The following is a 17061-nucleotide window of genomic DNA, read 5'->3' on the forward strand; positions in this document are numbered from 1 at the left end:
TCTGAACCAGTTCACACACTAAGACAGGGCTGATTTAGCTACTCTTTTAGCTCCTCTGCTACATTAGAGTTTTAGTAAACGCCTGCAGTGCTCTTCCTTTAGAAATGCTTTCTGTTTTGTTTAAACTAAAGGTAACGTATTTATAAAAGAACTAATTTTTCTAATAAACTAATAAATAATGTTGTATTTATCTCAACACAAAGTGTGATTGTAAAGATATTTGAGCTTGGATACCATTTATTTGAATGAGTTGGGGTTGTAATGAGTGTTAAAAATAACGTAATCACAACTTGTAAAATGCCACATTTTCTTTCCAATAAATAAAAGTTAAAGAGGTTTTCATTTGTGTGAGATGTGTTTTGACTGAAAAACAAGCACCGTTTCTCAGTGAATACTGTGTAAAGCTTGAGTTGTGGATTATATGAATGTGTTTATCTCATAATCTGACTCTTTAGGGTTAAAATATTACTTGTACAAGTTTTATGTTTGATACTTGAAACGTTTTTAATACATTTTCATGTAACTTTTATTTCTAAATATAAAAATCACACATTCTCCTGCTCTTTTCTCACTGTTAAGAGAGTAACCACTGCAAAACACTCTGGAGCCCACCCGGTATCCACCCATCAAATCCTCACAGAAATGTTCTGATGTCATAGTGTAAAGTTTCCAGAAGTGTGGAGATATATAAATAAACACACACAGTATCAGCCAAAAGTTTGGACACACCTCCTCATCAGTGATTGTTGGAGTAGAGCTAGTCACTGTATAGAACTGTGTACCAGCCCCTACCTCTGCACAACCCCAGTTACAGTCTCAGACACATTCAGAAGAGAGCGGTTCTACAGATGAACTCTCGACGAGGCCACAGCTGTTCACTGAAAACCGTTCCAGGTGACGACCTCATGAAGTCGACTGAGAGAACGGAGAGAGTGTGTGAAGCTGTCATCAAAGCAACAGGGGGCTACTGTGAAGAGTCTAAAGTATTAAACATATTCTGCTTTCTTTAACACTTTATTGGTTCACTACATAATTCCATATGTGTTCCTTCAGAGTTTTAATGTCTTCCACATTCATTTACAACGAAGAAAATAATAAAACACAAAGAGAAACCACTGAATGAGAAGATGTCCAAAGTTCTGACTGGTGCTGTACATTCACAACATGTGGAAAACGGCCCCAAACAAAGGAAACCCTCCCTGAGTGGGTGTGTCCAAACATTTGACAGGAGCTGTACATAATCATTCATCTTCTGTAAGCACTGCGTCACGTTCTGTGTCTTGAAACTACCCCGAATCATCAGGCGCAAGGCAGGAACACACCCAGTCTGTCACAGGGCATCACACACTCACACCCTTTCTTCATTCAACCAACCAACATGTGTTTATGGACTGTGGAGGAAACCCACACAGACACAGGAAGAACACTTCGAACTCATCACAGACTGTGATCTGAGGCGGAGAATGAATCCAGGGCACTGAGGAACTGGAGCTGTGTGACACCCACACTACGCCAATGTGGACATGGTTTAAATAGCTTTATAACACTGTGGCATCTGCCGTGGTTCCTATAAAAAAGGAAGGAGCTTCGGAGGCTGGGCCCATGCAGTCACCTCAGAAAAGAGCTTGTTTGATTTGTGTCTGAGGAGGATGATGTATTATGTAGTGCTCCACCATCTTTGTGTGTGTCACCTCCTGCTCGGATAACAATAAAGATTTGGCATCAATATGACACATCTGCGGATCTCTTAAGGCCCACGGTTGGCTTTGAATGATGCCGTTGACTCAGGGTGAGACCCACTTTAAATCTGTTGTGGACCAAACCTGGGCGAATCAAATTTGGCCCAAGTCTGGCCCAATCTGCATCCTGTATCAAGCCCAGCTCTTAGCATCTGGCCCATATCCAGCCCACACACTTGCCACTGCCTTAACTGTGCTGTAAATGCCAAACGTGGCTCAGACTAGTCCCAAATGTGTTTGCTGTCTGTGTGCTGTTACCGCCCTGTGTTTGGTGTTTGGGTTATGTTCAGGCTCGGGGTGTTTCTGACCCTGTTTAATGGCTGTTGGTGTGTTGCCTGTTGAGCACGGAGCCGGTGGCCTATAAACGCTATGTCGTCCTTGTCTTTTGTTAACGTCACTGCTGCAGTAGAGTTCCGCTTTACATCCTCAGTCATAAACTCATAAAAGACAAACACAACAGGGCCTTCTTAACACCTGATGCAGACGTGTTCACAGTCACTGTGTCTCTGATGAAAAAGGTTCGCATGCTCTGCTTTTCTTTTCTTTTTTGTTTCCATATTAATTTCTTGGAGTTTATCCTTCAAAACCTGCTAACGTTAATGCTAATGTATGACTTTCTGAAAAACTGGTAAGAGCTGGCGTCTCTCTGTAACTCTCTGTATATTTTAACTGTGACATTGTTTTTATCATTCGTTATTAATTCCTTGTGAATTCATCCGCGTCTAAAACTAATGTAAATCGCTCTTAAGTCAATGTATCTGTAACTGGAATTTTTAATTCTTAGAATATGATAAAAAAGTATTAAATTACTTCAATTATTTGGAGACAATCTAGTTATTTACAAAGTAAAGATAAAGTAAGATACCTATTGATACTTTATCACCACAGTGAGCTATTGTTTGGAGTGAAGGTGTAGGTAACTAGATCACATAATAAAGAGTATTCAAAATGAAATACAGGTATGCATTTAAAAATACAGATATAAATTCACTTACAGAAAGTGATACAATACATAAATAAATAAAGTTGTTGACAAATTTAAGACTTAGCTTACTGTATAACTGACTTATGGTGAAACTGTGAGATATTTCCCTGGTTTAATTCTTAAAACACTGCATCTACAAACAGAATACGATTCTTGATCTGTATTAAACAAGTCAGGTTTTCTAGTAACACGCTGAGTAATGTTATAATACTCTGAGTCACTATCTCCGAGAGGGAAATAGAAACATTGGCAAGGTTTCAGATGTTTTCACTTGTAAATATGTCATTTATCACAGCGGACAGCACAGGGGTGATGCCATTTGCTGATGCCATGGGGACAGTGCAGCTCTTACTTCTCTCGGGTAAGCTGTTTTTTTGTCTTTAATTAATAAATACCCAACTGATTTTAAAACATTAACCATGGCACTTCGTTTAGGAGTTTGACTGTTGGATTAGGGTTGATTCCTGTCTGAGAACCCATCTCCTTGTTGAATTCCTTTTAGTCAAAATAGTTAAGATGATGAAAGTGAATCAAATGTGATGTTTAAAGTCATACAAGCTGAAAAAATGGTGTGAAACGACATAGTTCGGTTTCTGTAGATGATGCAGAAACTTGAGGTGAAAATATTTCTGCATTTTATTTAACAAAGACTGGGGAGTAAAAGCAGAACAGTGCCCCCTTTTGGTTTCAAAACATAAGATCAGTGTAACTGAGTTAAACTACATAACTATGGTCCAGTTCTGAGATTGTTTTTTAATAAAAAATAGTATCAACTTATATTTAGAGAGTTGTACCTGATGTAAGTGATTTTATCAAAAAGAATGTGTCTGATTCTACTGGAAGATCATTTGTGCTTGTTTTAAACATTATTTCTTGAAACAAATCAACTGATCTGCAGGTGGAATTACACACTTTCACTGAAGTAATCACCTAAAACATGTACAAATATTTAGAAATGGGTTAATATTGGTGGCACTGTGGCGCTGAAGGTAGTGTCACTCCCTGAGAGCTCCAGCATCTGAAGGTCCTGGGTTTGTTCTTTAAAAACTGTGAGAAGTTTGGTGGGTGACCCCTGTGTCTGCATGGGTTTCTTCCCACAGTCCAGAAAACACTTGTAGGCAGGTATGCTGACTATGTGAAATGGCTACATGTCATTCTACTGTAATCTTTCTGTAAAGCACTTTGAATTGTCATTGTGTACGAAAAGTGCTCTATAAATAAACTTGCCTTGCCTTGCCTTACCTACGTGGCTGGGTATGTGATGCCTTGTGGTGGACCCCAGGGCCCTGTCCAGGGTGTGTTCCTGCCTTGCTCCTGATCAGGATGAAGCGGTTACTGAAGATGAATGAATGATTGAATAAAACGTATAATGTTTTTACAGTGAGAAACTTGTACTCTGTAGTAACACTTGTGTAAAACAGGTCATAAAGTTGACCCTAGAATATTCTCCCACAGTCTTTTCTGCCACGGCTCATCAACAAACCTTCTTTAAAATTGAGTCAAGAATCCCAAGCATGTCCAAAGCTCGGGATTCTTGCAGAGAGCACTACACTGACCTGGTCACTGTGTACAACGAAGAAGAAAACACCAACCTGGCAACCCTTCTCAGAGGACACCAGAAGGCCTGGGTTGGCCTCTTCAGAAGTCGGTCCAGTGCTAAATGGTCTAATGGCGATGATGTTACATTCAGTAACCTGACTGGGAACAGCAGCAACAGTGGAACAGGGCCCTTCTGTGCTGCTATGAAGACTGATGGATCATGGGAAAGTCTTAACTGCACAGAGAACAGAACTTTCATGTGCTACAAAAAAGGTAACCACAACTAATATGTTGTTTGATAACGTTCAGGCCTTATATATGTCCAGAGAAACTGAGCCGTATAATTTCATTCTTATTTTTTTTTTTTTTATATTATTTTATATGAGAAAGCAGACAGTGCCCTCTGCTGGGTTCTTCTGGTTTCTAAACTCATGCTTAGCAGCAAAAACTAGCATACAATGCTTAAAGGAACACTATCTTTGCTCCTGGACCCCCCTACAGTTGCAGTGTGTAACTTATTCTTACAGTACTGTCCTAAAATCAATGGGCAGGGTTACATAGTGCAGTTTCTGTAGTGCTGAGCTTGGATTAGCATCGACAGAGGCTATGTTCTCCCAATTTGAGATCAGTGAAACATCACAATGATTTTGAAGCAGTAATTAAAAAAAAAACTACCTGGTGTTCCTTTATAAAATACTTAGTACAAAATACCTGACACACAACTGAGAATCACTAGAAAAAGCGATTGATTGCTCCTTTAAATTCCTTGTGTTTGGACTCTCTGATTCAATTTCACTCCTCTACCTCCGCAGATGTGAGTAACCGAACAGTCGGACTTAATTTAATCCCTGAGAATCTGACCTGGTACGAAGCTCAGAGTCACTGCAGGAAGTTCTACACTGATCTGGTCAGCATCAGAGATCAGACTCAAAATGAAGAAGTGAAGAAAGAAGGGAGGAACAGCAGCGGATCGTTCTGGATCGGTCTGCTGAGGGATGACTGGGAGTGGGCTGATGGAGGACGCTCTGCCTACAGGAACTGGTGGAGTGGTCAGCCTCGAGCATCCTCTAATTGTACAGTGATGATGAATTCTACAGATTTTGGGAAATGGTATTCAGTGCCATGTGATAATGCAGAGTCTGCTTTGTGCTATTTTATTAACACTACAGGTATCCCCACACATTCACAGTCACTTAGATCTAAAAAGCAGGTTTAATATCATCATTAAAGGTGCAATACATAAATCTATTAATTTATTATTTGTCTTTTTTTTTTAATAAGATGAAACTGAATTGAAATCAAGAATTTGTGTGTGGTTTGAATTCCCTGAATGAACAAGTCAATGCTCTGTAGAGAGGGTGTTCCCCATAAGATGGCGGCCATGTTTTAGATTAGATTTAGCTTTGGGTACAATTTTCTGATTTGTCCACATCACTAAGTGTCAGTCTAACGGCTGTTTCTTAAAGTGAAGAATAATCACTGATTGATTAAAGGAGGCATATTGTGAAAAATATATTGTTTCAGTGCATGTGCACATTAATTTGCGGAACTGGAGACTACCAACACACACACTGCGAAATACGACAACCCAGTCAGTTTTTTGTGGTCTCCCTTAGTCAGAAAACATGTGATTCAACCAGCCATTTTGATTTTGTTCTCCATCTGATGCCAGGAGTTGAGATTTTAGAACAGTACTGACCCCTAATCAGAGCATCTCCAACTACAGTGCTTTACCTGTGTTTACAACGCTTATGGAGAATAAAGAGAACTAAGCAAAAATGGCAAAAATCTCTCTTCTCAGTGCTGTCTACTCAGGTCAGGGTAAACAGTAGCTCATTCTCATATGATGAATAGGCACTCAGACCAGTCCTTTAGAACAGTCTTGTTAAGACAAGGTGACAAAGGTAATGTGTTGTTTGATCCTTGTGGTACTTTGACCACAGCGTGACCTTTCATTAAGACCCCGGAACTGCGTTAACTTATGGAAAAGTGGAACATGTCTACATTGCAATTAAAAATGTTATTAAACCAGACAACAAATTTCTGCAAATACTTCTCCTACAGTCTCAGAAGGTCCAAATATCACAGAGAAGTTGATGCCATATATGTCAGAGGCTCAGTCACCCTGCAAAGCAAACTCCACCTACCCCATCATCTTACATAACGATAACGACAACACCAAAATTGCTGCAAAGATTAAAAACGGCAAAAACATCTGGCTTGGGCTCTGTCGAAGTCACTCCAGTGAGAAATGGTCTAATGGTGATAATGTTACATTCAGTAACCTGACGGGGAACTGTGGAAGAGGGCCCTGCTGTGCTGCCCTAAAGGCTGATGGTTCATGGGAAAGTCTTCAGTGTACAGAGAGGAGACATTTCATCTGTTATAAACAAGGTAAACGTGTTCAATGGTTTTAAAGGTGTATTAATAAGTGTTCCTTTCAGGCTGTTTCTCAGTTTCAAATTCCATCTCAACTCCATCCAGGCCATTGTCAATATTGTGCACTATGTAATCATGAACCTACACTGACTGGCCAAAAAGCAAAGCTCCGGAATTCGCTCATAGGACCACCCGGAAGAAGGCATTATTTGAGTGGCTAATTATGTGGATCAGACACAGTGATAATTCTAGAGTTTTTAAACCCCTCAGTGTCACTGCTGGAATGAGAGTAGGTGTGGGGTAACAGTGTGGACAGTGAGGGGGAACAGTGTTTAAAAACTCCAGCAGCACTGCTGTGTCTGATCCACCCACACCAAGGCAACATACATGAACACACCACCATCAGTCAGTGTCACTGCGGCGCTGATAAAGATCCAGTGAGGGTCCAGACCACTGAAGAATATGGTGCCAAATAACAGATGGACTGTAGTATGTAATGGTAGTACTGCAGACTGAACCTATATGGTTAACGAAGCTGATAAAATGGACATTTGTTTTTTTCTCCTTACCGTAGATGTTACCAACCTCACCTTCATTTATGATGTAATCCTTGAGTCTAAGACCTGGTACGAAGCTCAGAGTCACTGCAGGGAGAACTACATTGATCTGGTCAGCATCAGAGATCAGACCCAAAATGAAAAAGTGAAGAAAGAAGGGAGGTACAGCAGTGGATCATTCTGGATCGGTCTGCTGAGGGACGACTGGGAGTGGGCTGATGGAGGACACTCTGCCTACAGGAACTGGGCGAGTGGTCAGCCTAAAGGAAATTTTAACTGTACCATGATGATGAATAATGTACTCCAGGACGGTAAATGGTATTCAGTAGAATGTGATCTGTCCTACTTTAATAATTCCACCAACTCTGGAGGACATTCCCACATTGCTGCTGAACTTATTTGTGTAATATTGACACTTCATTATTTTTACAATAGCATCTGCCATTAATAGAGAGGCTGCAGTGAAGTTGGAAAAACTATGCAGAACAAGAGCTAAGAAGTATGTATAGGAATTCCTTACAATGAATTATTCAGTTACTTTAAAAGGTGATGTTCATGATTGTAATAAAATAAACAAGAAGCTTCCTCGCCATTTGCTGCTCATCCGTCTGTTTGTGGAGGTGAAACCAGTTTAATGCGTTTATGAAGCCCTGGTGTTTGTAAATGAGTTATAAAAAAAAACTGGCTTGGTCCGGAATGCTAGGCTTTCTCTCTACGTTTTTTTAGACAATGGAGAGAACGCCAAATGTTTAAAAGCACAAACCGAGATGATGACATTGCTCTATTTATACTCGGTATGTGGGTAATATTGACTTATTTTTGCAGTTTCGAACCACTTACCAAAATTACAGAAAGTACTAGCTACAAAACTAAATAATGTGTGTTGCAAATGAGTTTCTGTGGTAATTAAACAGTTCGCCGGCTTCCTACGTTCCACCTTAAATGTGAGACTATGTGAGGCTTAAGATCGCACTAACTTGTGGACCACAAATTATTTAAAAATGTAATCACAATGCTATGGCAGTACCTCTATGTTTTGAGGGGAAGATAAATGAGTAGTGAGGTATGCGTTCCAAACTTGCGAAGGGACCCTTTTTTTACTTTATTATCTCAGTGTGGTTTTAAATAATTTTACAACTAGAATTTGTTATTTTTTTTTAAAGCATATGTCTTATAGATTTAACAGTGAACATGACACAGCTCTGGTACAGAAGACAATGCATTCAATGGATGCTAATGTAGAGGGACTTAATACATATTTCTGCATAAATAAAATATTTTCAAAATTTTTCATTTTCTTAATCATCCCAATTACTTCGTTAATACTAAAGTGTACCATAACAGCAGTAGTTTGATCAGAGGACGCGTCCCCCTTGAGTGTCTTGGTTCCTTCCTCCAGACTTGAGGGAGTTTTTCCTTGCCACTGTTGACATGTCTGTTCTGACACTAACTCTAAAGTTGCTTTGTGACATCAGTTGTAAAGAGCAATGTATAAATATTTTGATTTGATGAATCCACCTTCTGAACTTAAGTGTTTACGTCACTGAAACTGCAAAACAATTTAATTACTGGAAAATGTGTGGTCATAGTTAGAAAAAATTAGCAGTTAATTATTTTTTATTTTTATTTAACACCTTTGTTAAATTTATGCTTACTTTAACACTACAATGGAGACGGGAATGTCGCTTGGTTGGAACTGTAAGCGAGCAAGGGCTGAAAAAAAGTACCCACTGGCACAGTAAAAGAGCTGAGCCGGTTCAGAGTGTGTTCCTGCCGTGCGCCCAGTGATTGAGGGGATTCAGGATCCTCAATTGTAGAAGCAGTTAGACAAATGGGTGCATAATATGGGGGAAAAAAACCCACACCATTATTCACTTCATTTGACTGAAAGGTGGAGTATGAAAAATGAAGCCAGAGAAATTACGTAAAACACAGACAAGATATAGGGGGGGAGGGAAGAGGGATTTATTTATCTTTGTAAACCAAATTATTCAGCAATGTCAAAAACAAGTTTAGTAAACACCAATTACAATAAAAGGGCTTTAGTTTTTCCTCTAAGTGACATTTAAAAGTTTGGGACAAATACGAAGCCAATTCATTTCAGAGACTTTTACCCACACACAGAATTCAGAAACAATGTGTCCAGAAAAATATAAAATAAAAACAATAAAACCCCACACAGCGACATGTATCCAGAACATCACACTGCAGAGGAAAGTGTGACACATGGACACCAAGCTACTGTTACAATAAAAATATATAGTTTGAAGGAAATGACTTGAAATTTCATTAAAAATAATAAAAACCTGGTCCCTGTTATTTCTATTGCAGAAAGTGCTTGAAGTGTTATAAAATGAAATGTTAGGGCTGAGTGGGAGAGTAAAAGTCCCTGTTCAATTTTCAGATTTTCTTTTTTTTAATTTGCACTTAAAGCTTGTTTTCTCCCACTATACTGTGTATAATACAATATAAAAGCATCATGTGCAAGATCACTGTCAAGTGTGGCACAGTGCAGGGGTTTCCACGTGCTGTAGGCAAATATTCTTTTTTTCCACTTTTTTTTTTAAACAAAAATAATTTCAGCATTTTTAAAATCAAGCCACACCTTTGCATGGCTTACATTCAGTGTATTGCTAAAAAATACTTTATCAGCAGGTTTAAAACAACCCTGCACAATGTACAATATGCTACAATATTTTTTATACATTTCATTATTTACATGGCTCCATCACGCATCCGAATTTTCAGCTTTGTTTTGTCATCTTTCAGATGGCCGTTAATACTCTACACGCAACAGAGAGGTACCAAGAGCTCCACGTTGTTTAATACGCATTTAAACAAAACACGCAGGGATAAAGGGGGGCATCATTAAGGTTTTGCCACAGGAAGAACTTTGTGCTACTTTTAAAGACTAAGTGTAAAGTGGACACTGAGCATGAAAAGGAAGAAAGCGGAAGATTTTGGCTGGGTTTAAATAAAGACCTTTTGGTTTTTTCCTTTTTTAAAAACATGTAAACATTCTAAACTCATGTCCCACAGTGCTTCAAGACACCATCTCCTCACCCCACACCACATCGCAAACAAGGCCATGAAGCAAAACAAAAACAAGGACCATCAAAAACAGCCCTGCGTCCTGCAGCATGGACCTTCCTCTGTGGTTTGCCATGTAGAGGTTTCTAGAAGGTGGCGTCAAGCTCAGAGTGCTTAAAATATACAAACTGATTGTTTTCAATTCATCGATTTTCTAGAAAGAAGTGCACAGGCTTCAGCTGTGGCTCATGTATGGCACTTACAACCACGTAATCAGCAAAGGGGACTCGGTCCAGCTACACTGCTTTAGTAAACGTAAAACATTTGTGATTGATAACCTAACGCAACAGGGACAATGTTATGACAAACCTTGAATTTCAAAACCCATAGTGCAATGCGCACAGCGCATATTTTAAAAAAAGTACAGGTGTTGAAAGTACAAGGTCTGTGGGCAAGAATTGCACTCTTCAGTCTAACATGAAGTCATCAGCATATAGAACAAGAAAAAGAACAACAACACCACCACCACGGCCTGTTCTTCCATGATCAGTTCGCTCTGGTCTCTTCAGAACGTGGTCAAGCAGCTTATTCTTTCCCCATTACAGAAAGGGCATGGTATTCTCCACTCTACAGATCAGTCTGCTACAAATTGATGTGCTTTAGCACCAAGAGGCCCTTGCATAAAGACATGAAGACGACTAAAAACCCTCACACTGAGGGCTTACAAGAAGCCTCATAGTGAAAATGTACAATTTGGAGACTGAAGCATAGTCAAAGTACTGATGTGTAATCGCAGCATACGGTCATTAACGGCCAACAAAAAAGGAACAAAACAAAAAACAGGATCTGAGCAACAAAAGAGAGGAGGAAATCCAGTTAATGGTTCATCGAAAAAGGCGTAAGACTCCACCAATACCTCTCCCACCTGCAAGGCTGCTACAGCACAAAATCTCTTGGGTTACTACAAAAGGTGTTGGTCTCCTAGACCAGAAATAAGCCTAATTTACGTCTTAGAAATGTTCATATCAAAATGGTTAGCCACCATTAAAATTTTTTAGTGTAGGATTTATACTTAATCTTGGCTCAAGAAACTTATCTATTATCAGCATCCTAGACCAAGATTAAGCACGTTTGAGAGGATCTGATTGGAGTCTGGATTCATGTCTAATCTGGGCCTAAGACAGAAGTCTATCATTAGCCTCTTAGACAAAGGTCAAGTGTGGACTAATCCCTGAAAAGATTTAGGCTTAATCTAGGTCCAGAAAACCAGGTCAGACTTAAAATCAAAACCGGCAATTAAAAACATGTTTAAAATATTTTTGCACCACTGCAGCATTCCAGGGGGGGGTAAAAAGAATAAGTGGAGGCTTTTGTTTAACTAAAAGAAAACTTATCACTGGCTTTGAGAGGTCATGGTCAAGGGTGATTCTTATGCTTGCACTTTGAGAAGGCTCTTTATCTGAAAGGCCATCATTTCACGGCCATCACATGGGCCCATGGGTAGAGAAACCCAATGGCTGGGAGGTTTTGGCAAGACGCTAGGGGATGGTGGATCGCTGAACTTGGCCCCTGCGTAACTGTGCCCACACTGAGCTGCTAGGAGCTCATTCAGGTGGGACACAGCTCCTTCCCAATTTTGGTCATATGGAGAGGCAAACCGGACTGAGCTGCTGTTCTTTTTCTCCGCTGACACGGCCTGCCGCGCCTCAGGAGACCAAGAAAACGTGCCACTCTTCTCAAGCCTGCGGAGGAGGTGGGAGCCCATTGGGGCTCCAGGTGACCCTCCCACCACTCCGCTGTTTGAATTACGGTTCCTCATCCTGGAACGGCCGAGTTGGGGGTTCTTCTTCGGCGCCAAGTGATCGGGGTGTGGAGCTGGAATGTTGTATCTCTCCCCGCCTCCCATAATGCTCACACTGGATGTCACCTTAATGAGAAAAAACAGATTTATAAATAAAATACAAGTGAAACATGTGCACTGTGCTACAAAATATGTCATTTCCTAGTCAATTTCTTCTACAGTAAGCACAGAAGGCTAAAATTCCAGCAAAAAAGGTTAAAATTACACATTCAAACACATTACACATTACACAGAGCAGCAATAATAAAAAAAAATTGAATAAAAGAAAGAAAGGAACCAAGCTACTAAAAAAATGTTAAATCCATTAAAGTATTTAAAACGGCACTATTACAGCTGTAGAACTGTACATTGAAAGTGTGTGTTGGGGGGGGGGGGTGGCTGGAGCAGACTCAAAAGAGATATGAATTAGACATTCTACAGTACTAAGTGATTAGAAGGAAGTTTTCAAACTGAAGAATAAAAAGGAAAATGTTATATATCCGGCTGTGATACTTTCGCTTGCCAGTATCAAAGTGCTCTACGTGCAGAGCAGCCAGACGTTGGCCCATCCCCCCACTCCGACTTGTTTTTCTGCGCAGACATACCTCTTTGTGTTCAGCAAGCTGTGTGCGTAGATGTGTTTATTTCTTAATTTCTCTTCTCCGATCGGGCTCCAGGTCCTCGAAGTAGCAGCTCTACTTCTCACTGTACGCTTTAGGCCCACAGTGTCTGAGGTTTTCATGTGCTGGCGAGTGGTGTTTTGTCGTGAAGCCGAGCTGAACATCAGTTCACCCCGGCACACGGTGAACTGGGAAGTCAAATCTGTAGCAACAATAAATTAATGGACGTGTTACAAATTCTGGTCATTCAATTATAACAATAATACATTAGACACTACTGAAAAAAATACTCTTTACATAAATAAAAAGACATTCTGGATGCTTTTAAAACTCTGCCCCAAGATGTGCGCAGTAACAAAAGGAGGAAGCGAGTTCCACAGATTAGAACAAAAGGAGTCTCTTCCTATAACAACAAAACAGTTCAACATGGTCCTATATAAAATAAATTAATATTAATTAATTAATATGTCTATAAAAGCAAACATCTGGGTTTTTCCAGGAAGTCTTCTTGTACATTTATTTTCCAGTGATGCCCTTCTTGGAAGACAAAACCCGAATTGACTGAAAATAATGCTGTGGGACAACGTTTAAAGAAGCCATAAGTCAGTTCTTTTAAAGGAAACATCAATTGAAAAGACGTTAATGGGAGTTAACCTTTACTTGTGATGTTATGGACGCTAGAATTCGTACCAAGCGTGAAATATACATTTTTGCTTGCTAACTTGTGTTCCAAAACCATTCTCAAAACACATGGGTTGATAGCGTTAGGTTTTCCTACGTCACAACATTAAGCAACAATTTAAGGCTGCAGTTGTGAGGCAGACAGATATCCGGTGCAGTCCTGACAGCAAAAAAGTATTGGTTGAGAACAGAAAATAATTAACCCTTTCTGTAGACAAAGAATTAACAAAACATCAGCTGATATCTGAGTCTTGCTTTGGAAAACATGCTCGGTTACACAAGCAACATCTTAGTTAGCTACGTTACCCAAACACCTCAGAGGTAATTAAAACAACGTAATTAGAAGGTAAGAGACTAAAGTTGTTTAACCAACAGTGGTGACAATTAACCTCAAATCGTCCAGATATTAAAGGCCAATAAATGCAATAATTTCTTAAACGGAAAAAAACACGATAAGCAACATAAATTTAGGTAATTCATTCTGGCTCTAAACCAAAACAAAGGGCTCGCTCCCGACATGGCGGCGCAGAGCTTCGGTAACAGACAGAGGACCGACTGAAAAACATCCACTCACCGACTCCCCCCGGGTTTTGATGGTCAAAGCCCGCCGTTTGCTATAGGCCGGTTTTTTGTTCCACAACTCCAAAGGCAACCCTTATTTTCACGGCGTATAAGCAACCTCTGCAACCAAAAACAAATAGCAAATTCTCTCTTAATTCCTCCTCGGTCTTTCCTCCTCCGTCTCTATCTCACGTACAACAAAATGGCTTCTCCACCAAGAATATGTAGTTCACGTCTGGCAGAATCGAGCCTATCAGCGTTGAGTATCGAATCGCAACGACCAATAGGAAAGCGAGGCGGGCTTGTTGCTGCCTGCTCTGGTTGCTTTCGTTACGTCATTAGCTAGGAAACTGTGTCGTCTCACTTTCAAGTTTTTGTTTCCTCTATTTTACTTCACTCATAATTTTACATTTTTGGTACGCTTTTGTTTCCCAAGTCCCCCATAACTCAATTTTCCACTCCATGTTTCAATGGCAACTCACTTTAACCTTTTATTTCACTCTAGTTTTGAAAAACAACAACTGCTGTCTAACTCTCACGTTCAGATATTTAATAAATGAGATTATTGACTTGTAAATTATATTTTCAGATTTCCGAGACACACTAGGATGAAAAATTAGTAAATGATGAAGTGTGACATGAAATATGATCACATTTCCTTTCCAGTTAGGCATTTATAATATTATTTTAATTATAAAAACAATGGTGTAAAAATAGGTTACAGATAGACCTATATCTCATTAAGGAAATGATCAAATACATAAAAGTATACACTGGACTATGGCACTCAGTTCACAGTGCTTCCTGTAAGAAGTACTGAGCCTGAAAGTAACATGTTTGTTAGCTTTATCCTTGTACAAATGAGGTCCCAATATTTTAATTAATGAGACTAATGGGATTTTTATACTATTACATGTACATAAAGCCTCAAGAAAAATCCATGGGCCCCACACCCATCCTGGGTAATTTGTCTCAGGGGAGGAGTAAGTCTTTCACACCTCAGAACCTGAGGATAGGTGTGGAGATGAGGTTATTGCTGTGAAGATGGCAGGACAATGTCTTCTCACAGTCAGTGTGTGAAAGTTTGATGTTTTTGCAAATGTCCAGGGACTGTCTGGCCATTTGTGATTCTTCACACCAATAGATATTTTATTGTGAGTGATTAGTGGTAGGGGTAGAGAAGTTAAATTGATATAAACAGTTAAGTCTCTGCTAGGTTTGGTTTAGGGTGCCTTGCGTTTTGTCCATGTCAATCAGTAGGTGGGTGCGGTAATTATAATAACTGTTAAGAATGTACCTTGGTATTTTAGATCTGTTTTAGTTGTGCCCCATGCCATTTTAAGTTAGTTTCATACAGAAGATATCTACATTTCAATTGACTTCATTTAGATGAAGAGTGAGTAAACATTGCATCTGCTTTGCAAACTTTCACATGCTTCTTATCGTGTGTGGTACCGAAAGAGGCCATTTACAGAAGATTATTATCAATGTCAGCATATACACTATACACTGTTCAAATACTTCTTACATTTTTCCAAAATCAAGAGCATTTGAACAAGTGGAAAACCATATACAGTGTTAAAAACAATAAACATGAAGTCTGTATGGCTCTCGGATTATCCATATTCAGCACCCATCATTTCCAAAAATAATTACAAAAATATGATGTGTCAGATCAGGACACCAATTTACCTCAGCAATAATTAATCTGAAATGAGACAGGCACCCGAAAAGTCTGCAGGACTTCTGGATCCTTTTTATGTGTGTTGCCTTCTTTGCATTATAGAGTTTTAACATACATTTATGAATACAGCAAGACACTGTGTTCACAGACTATAGTTTTAGGAAGTGTTTCTAACACCATGCAGCTATTTACACTATATGTCTATTATTTAGTTTTGCATAAGGGCCAGAATATCACAGACAGCCAATATTTGTTTTGGGTCTTGTCACTTGCAAACAGAGACTTCTGCAGACTCTCTGAATGTTTCAATTATATTTTGTATCGTAATTGATGAAAATGGCACGGTGCTGCAGCAGGGAGTGTCAGTCACACAGCTCCAGGGACCTGGAGGTTGTGGGTTCAAGTCCTGCTCCGGGTGACTGTTTGTGAGGAGTTTGGTGTGTTCTCCCTGTGTCCTTGTGGGTTTCCTCAGGGTCCACCCACACACACGGTAGGTGGATTGGTGACTCAAAAGTTTCCATAGGTTTGAGTGTGCGAGTTGCCCTGAGATGGACTGGCGCCCCTTCCAGGTTGTATTCCTGCCTTGCACCTAATGATCTTCAGCGCTTCAATACTTCCAGGTCTTGATGTGAAAGTTTGTGGGGCCTCCCACTTCGGGGGAGAGGTGTTGGTGCTCCTCGACGTTTCCACCTCAAAATAACATTACCTATAGTTGACTGGGGCATGTCTAGAATGGCAGCAATTTCGCGAACAGACTTCTTTGAAAAGTGGCATCCTATGAGAACGCCACGCTTAAGGTCACTGAGCTCTGCATTTCGACCCATCCTTCTGCCAACAGAAAAGTTCATTTTACGATTTGCAAATTATAGGCCAAAAAATCATATATATTCCTTGTTTAAGTTGCAACAGACAATGTAAACTGTAGGCTTTGTTCACCCTACGGTGTTCACCAAACCCGAGGAACCAATTCTAACAAGTTGCAGGGCTGGGCTCCCAAGTTTCAGGTGAGTGGCTGGAGATAGAGGAAGGGACTAATTGCAGATTCAAAGGGTTACTGAATGATAGCAATGGAGCAGATATACAACTAAGTAATGATTTTTTAGGGGTTTAATCAATGACTGAAGGTGGGATATTAAGACAATATTAAAGATAATATTCTAGTGGGTTTTATATATGTTATATATTATGAGATATGTTTGATCTTATTATGATCAAAGTGCAATAATATTTAATAACACTGCACTTTTTCTAGAGTAGAACACAACTCACCTTTTTATACATTTTATACATTTATGGGTTTATAAATTTTATTTACACGGAACTAGTCAAGTCATTAACATATATGTTTGCGCTTTAAACAAACCTCGGGACTCAAAACTACGTAAAAACCCGTTATTACTATGTATTTATTCAATGTCCACGGCGAATCGCCTTTGTTTTCTCTCA

At 39.6% G+C, this 17061-nt stretch overlaps 1 protein-coding gene across 1 annotated transcript; it reads right to left on the minus strand.

The window, feature by feature from the left end:
• Positions 1 to 9148: 9148 nt before the first annotated feature.
• LOC136678369 (proline-rich nuclear receptor coactivator 2-like) lies at positions 9149 to 14113 on the minus strand. The gene is made up of 3 exons (XM_066656412.1): positions 13945 to 14113; positions 12675 to 12891; positions 9149 to 12156 (listed from the first exon to the last, which is right to left on the minus strand). Exon 3 carries the CDS (start codon positions 12133 to 12135, stop codon positions 11659 to 11661), a length of 477 nt encoding a protein of 158 aa, XP_066512509.1. The 5' UTR covers positions 12136 to 12156; positions 12675 to 12891; positions 13945 to 14113; the 3' UTR covers positions 9149 to 11658.
• Between the last annotated feature and the right edge of the window lie 2948 nt (positions 14114 to 17061).

This window comes from Hoplias malabaricus, chromosome Y (genome assembly GCF_029633855.1).
Source record: "Hoplias malabaricus isolate fHopMal1 chromosome Y, fHopMal1.hap1, whole genome shotgun sequence".
NCBI classification, from domain to species: Eukaryota; Metazoa; Chordata; class Actinopteri; order Characiformes; family Erythrinidae; genus Hoplias; species Hoplias malabaricus.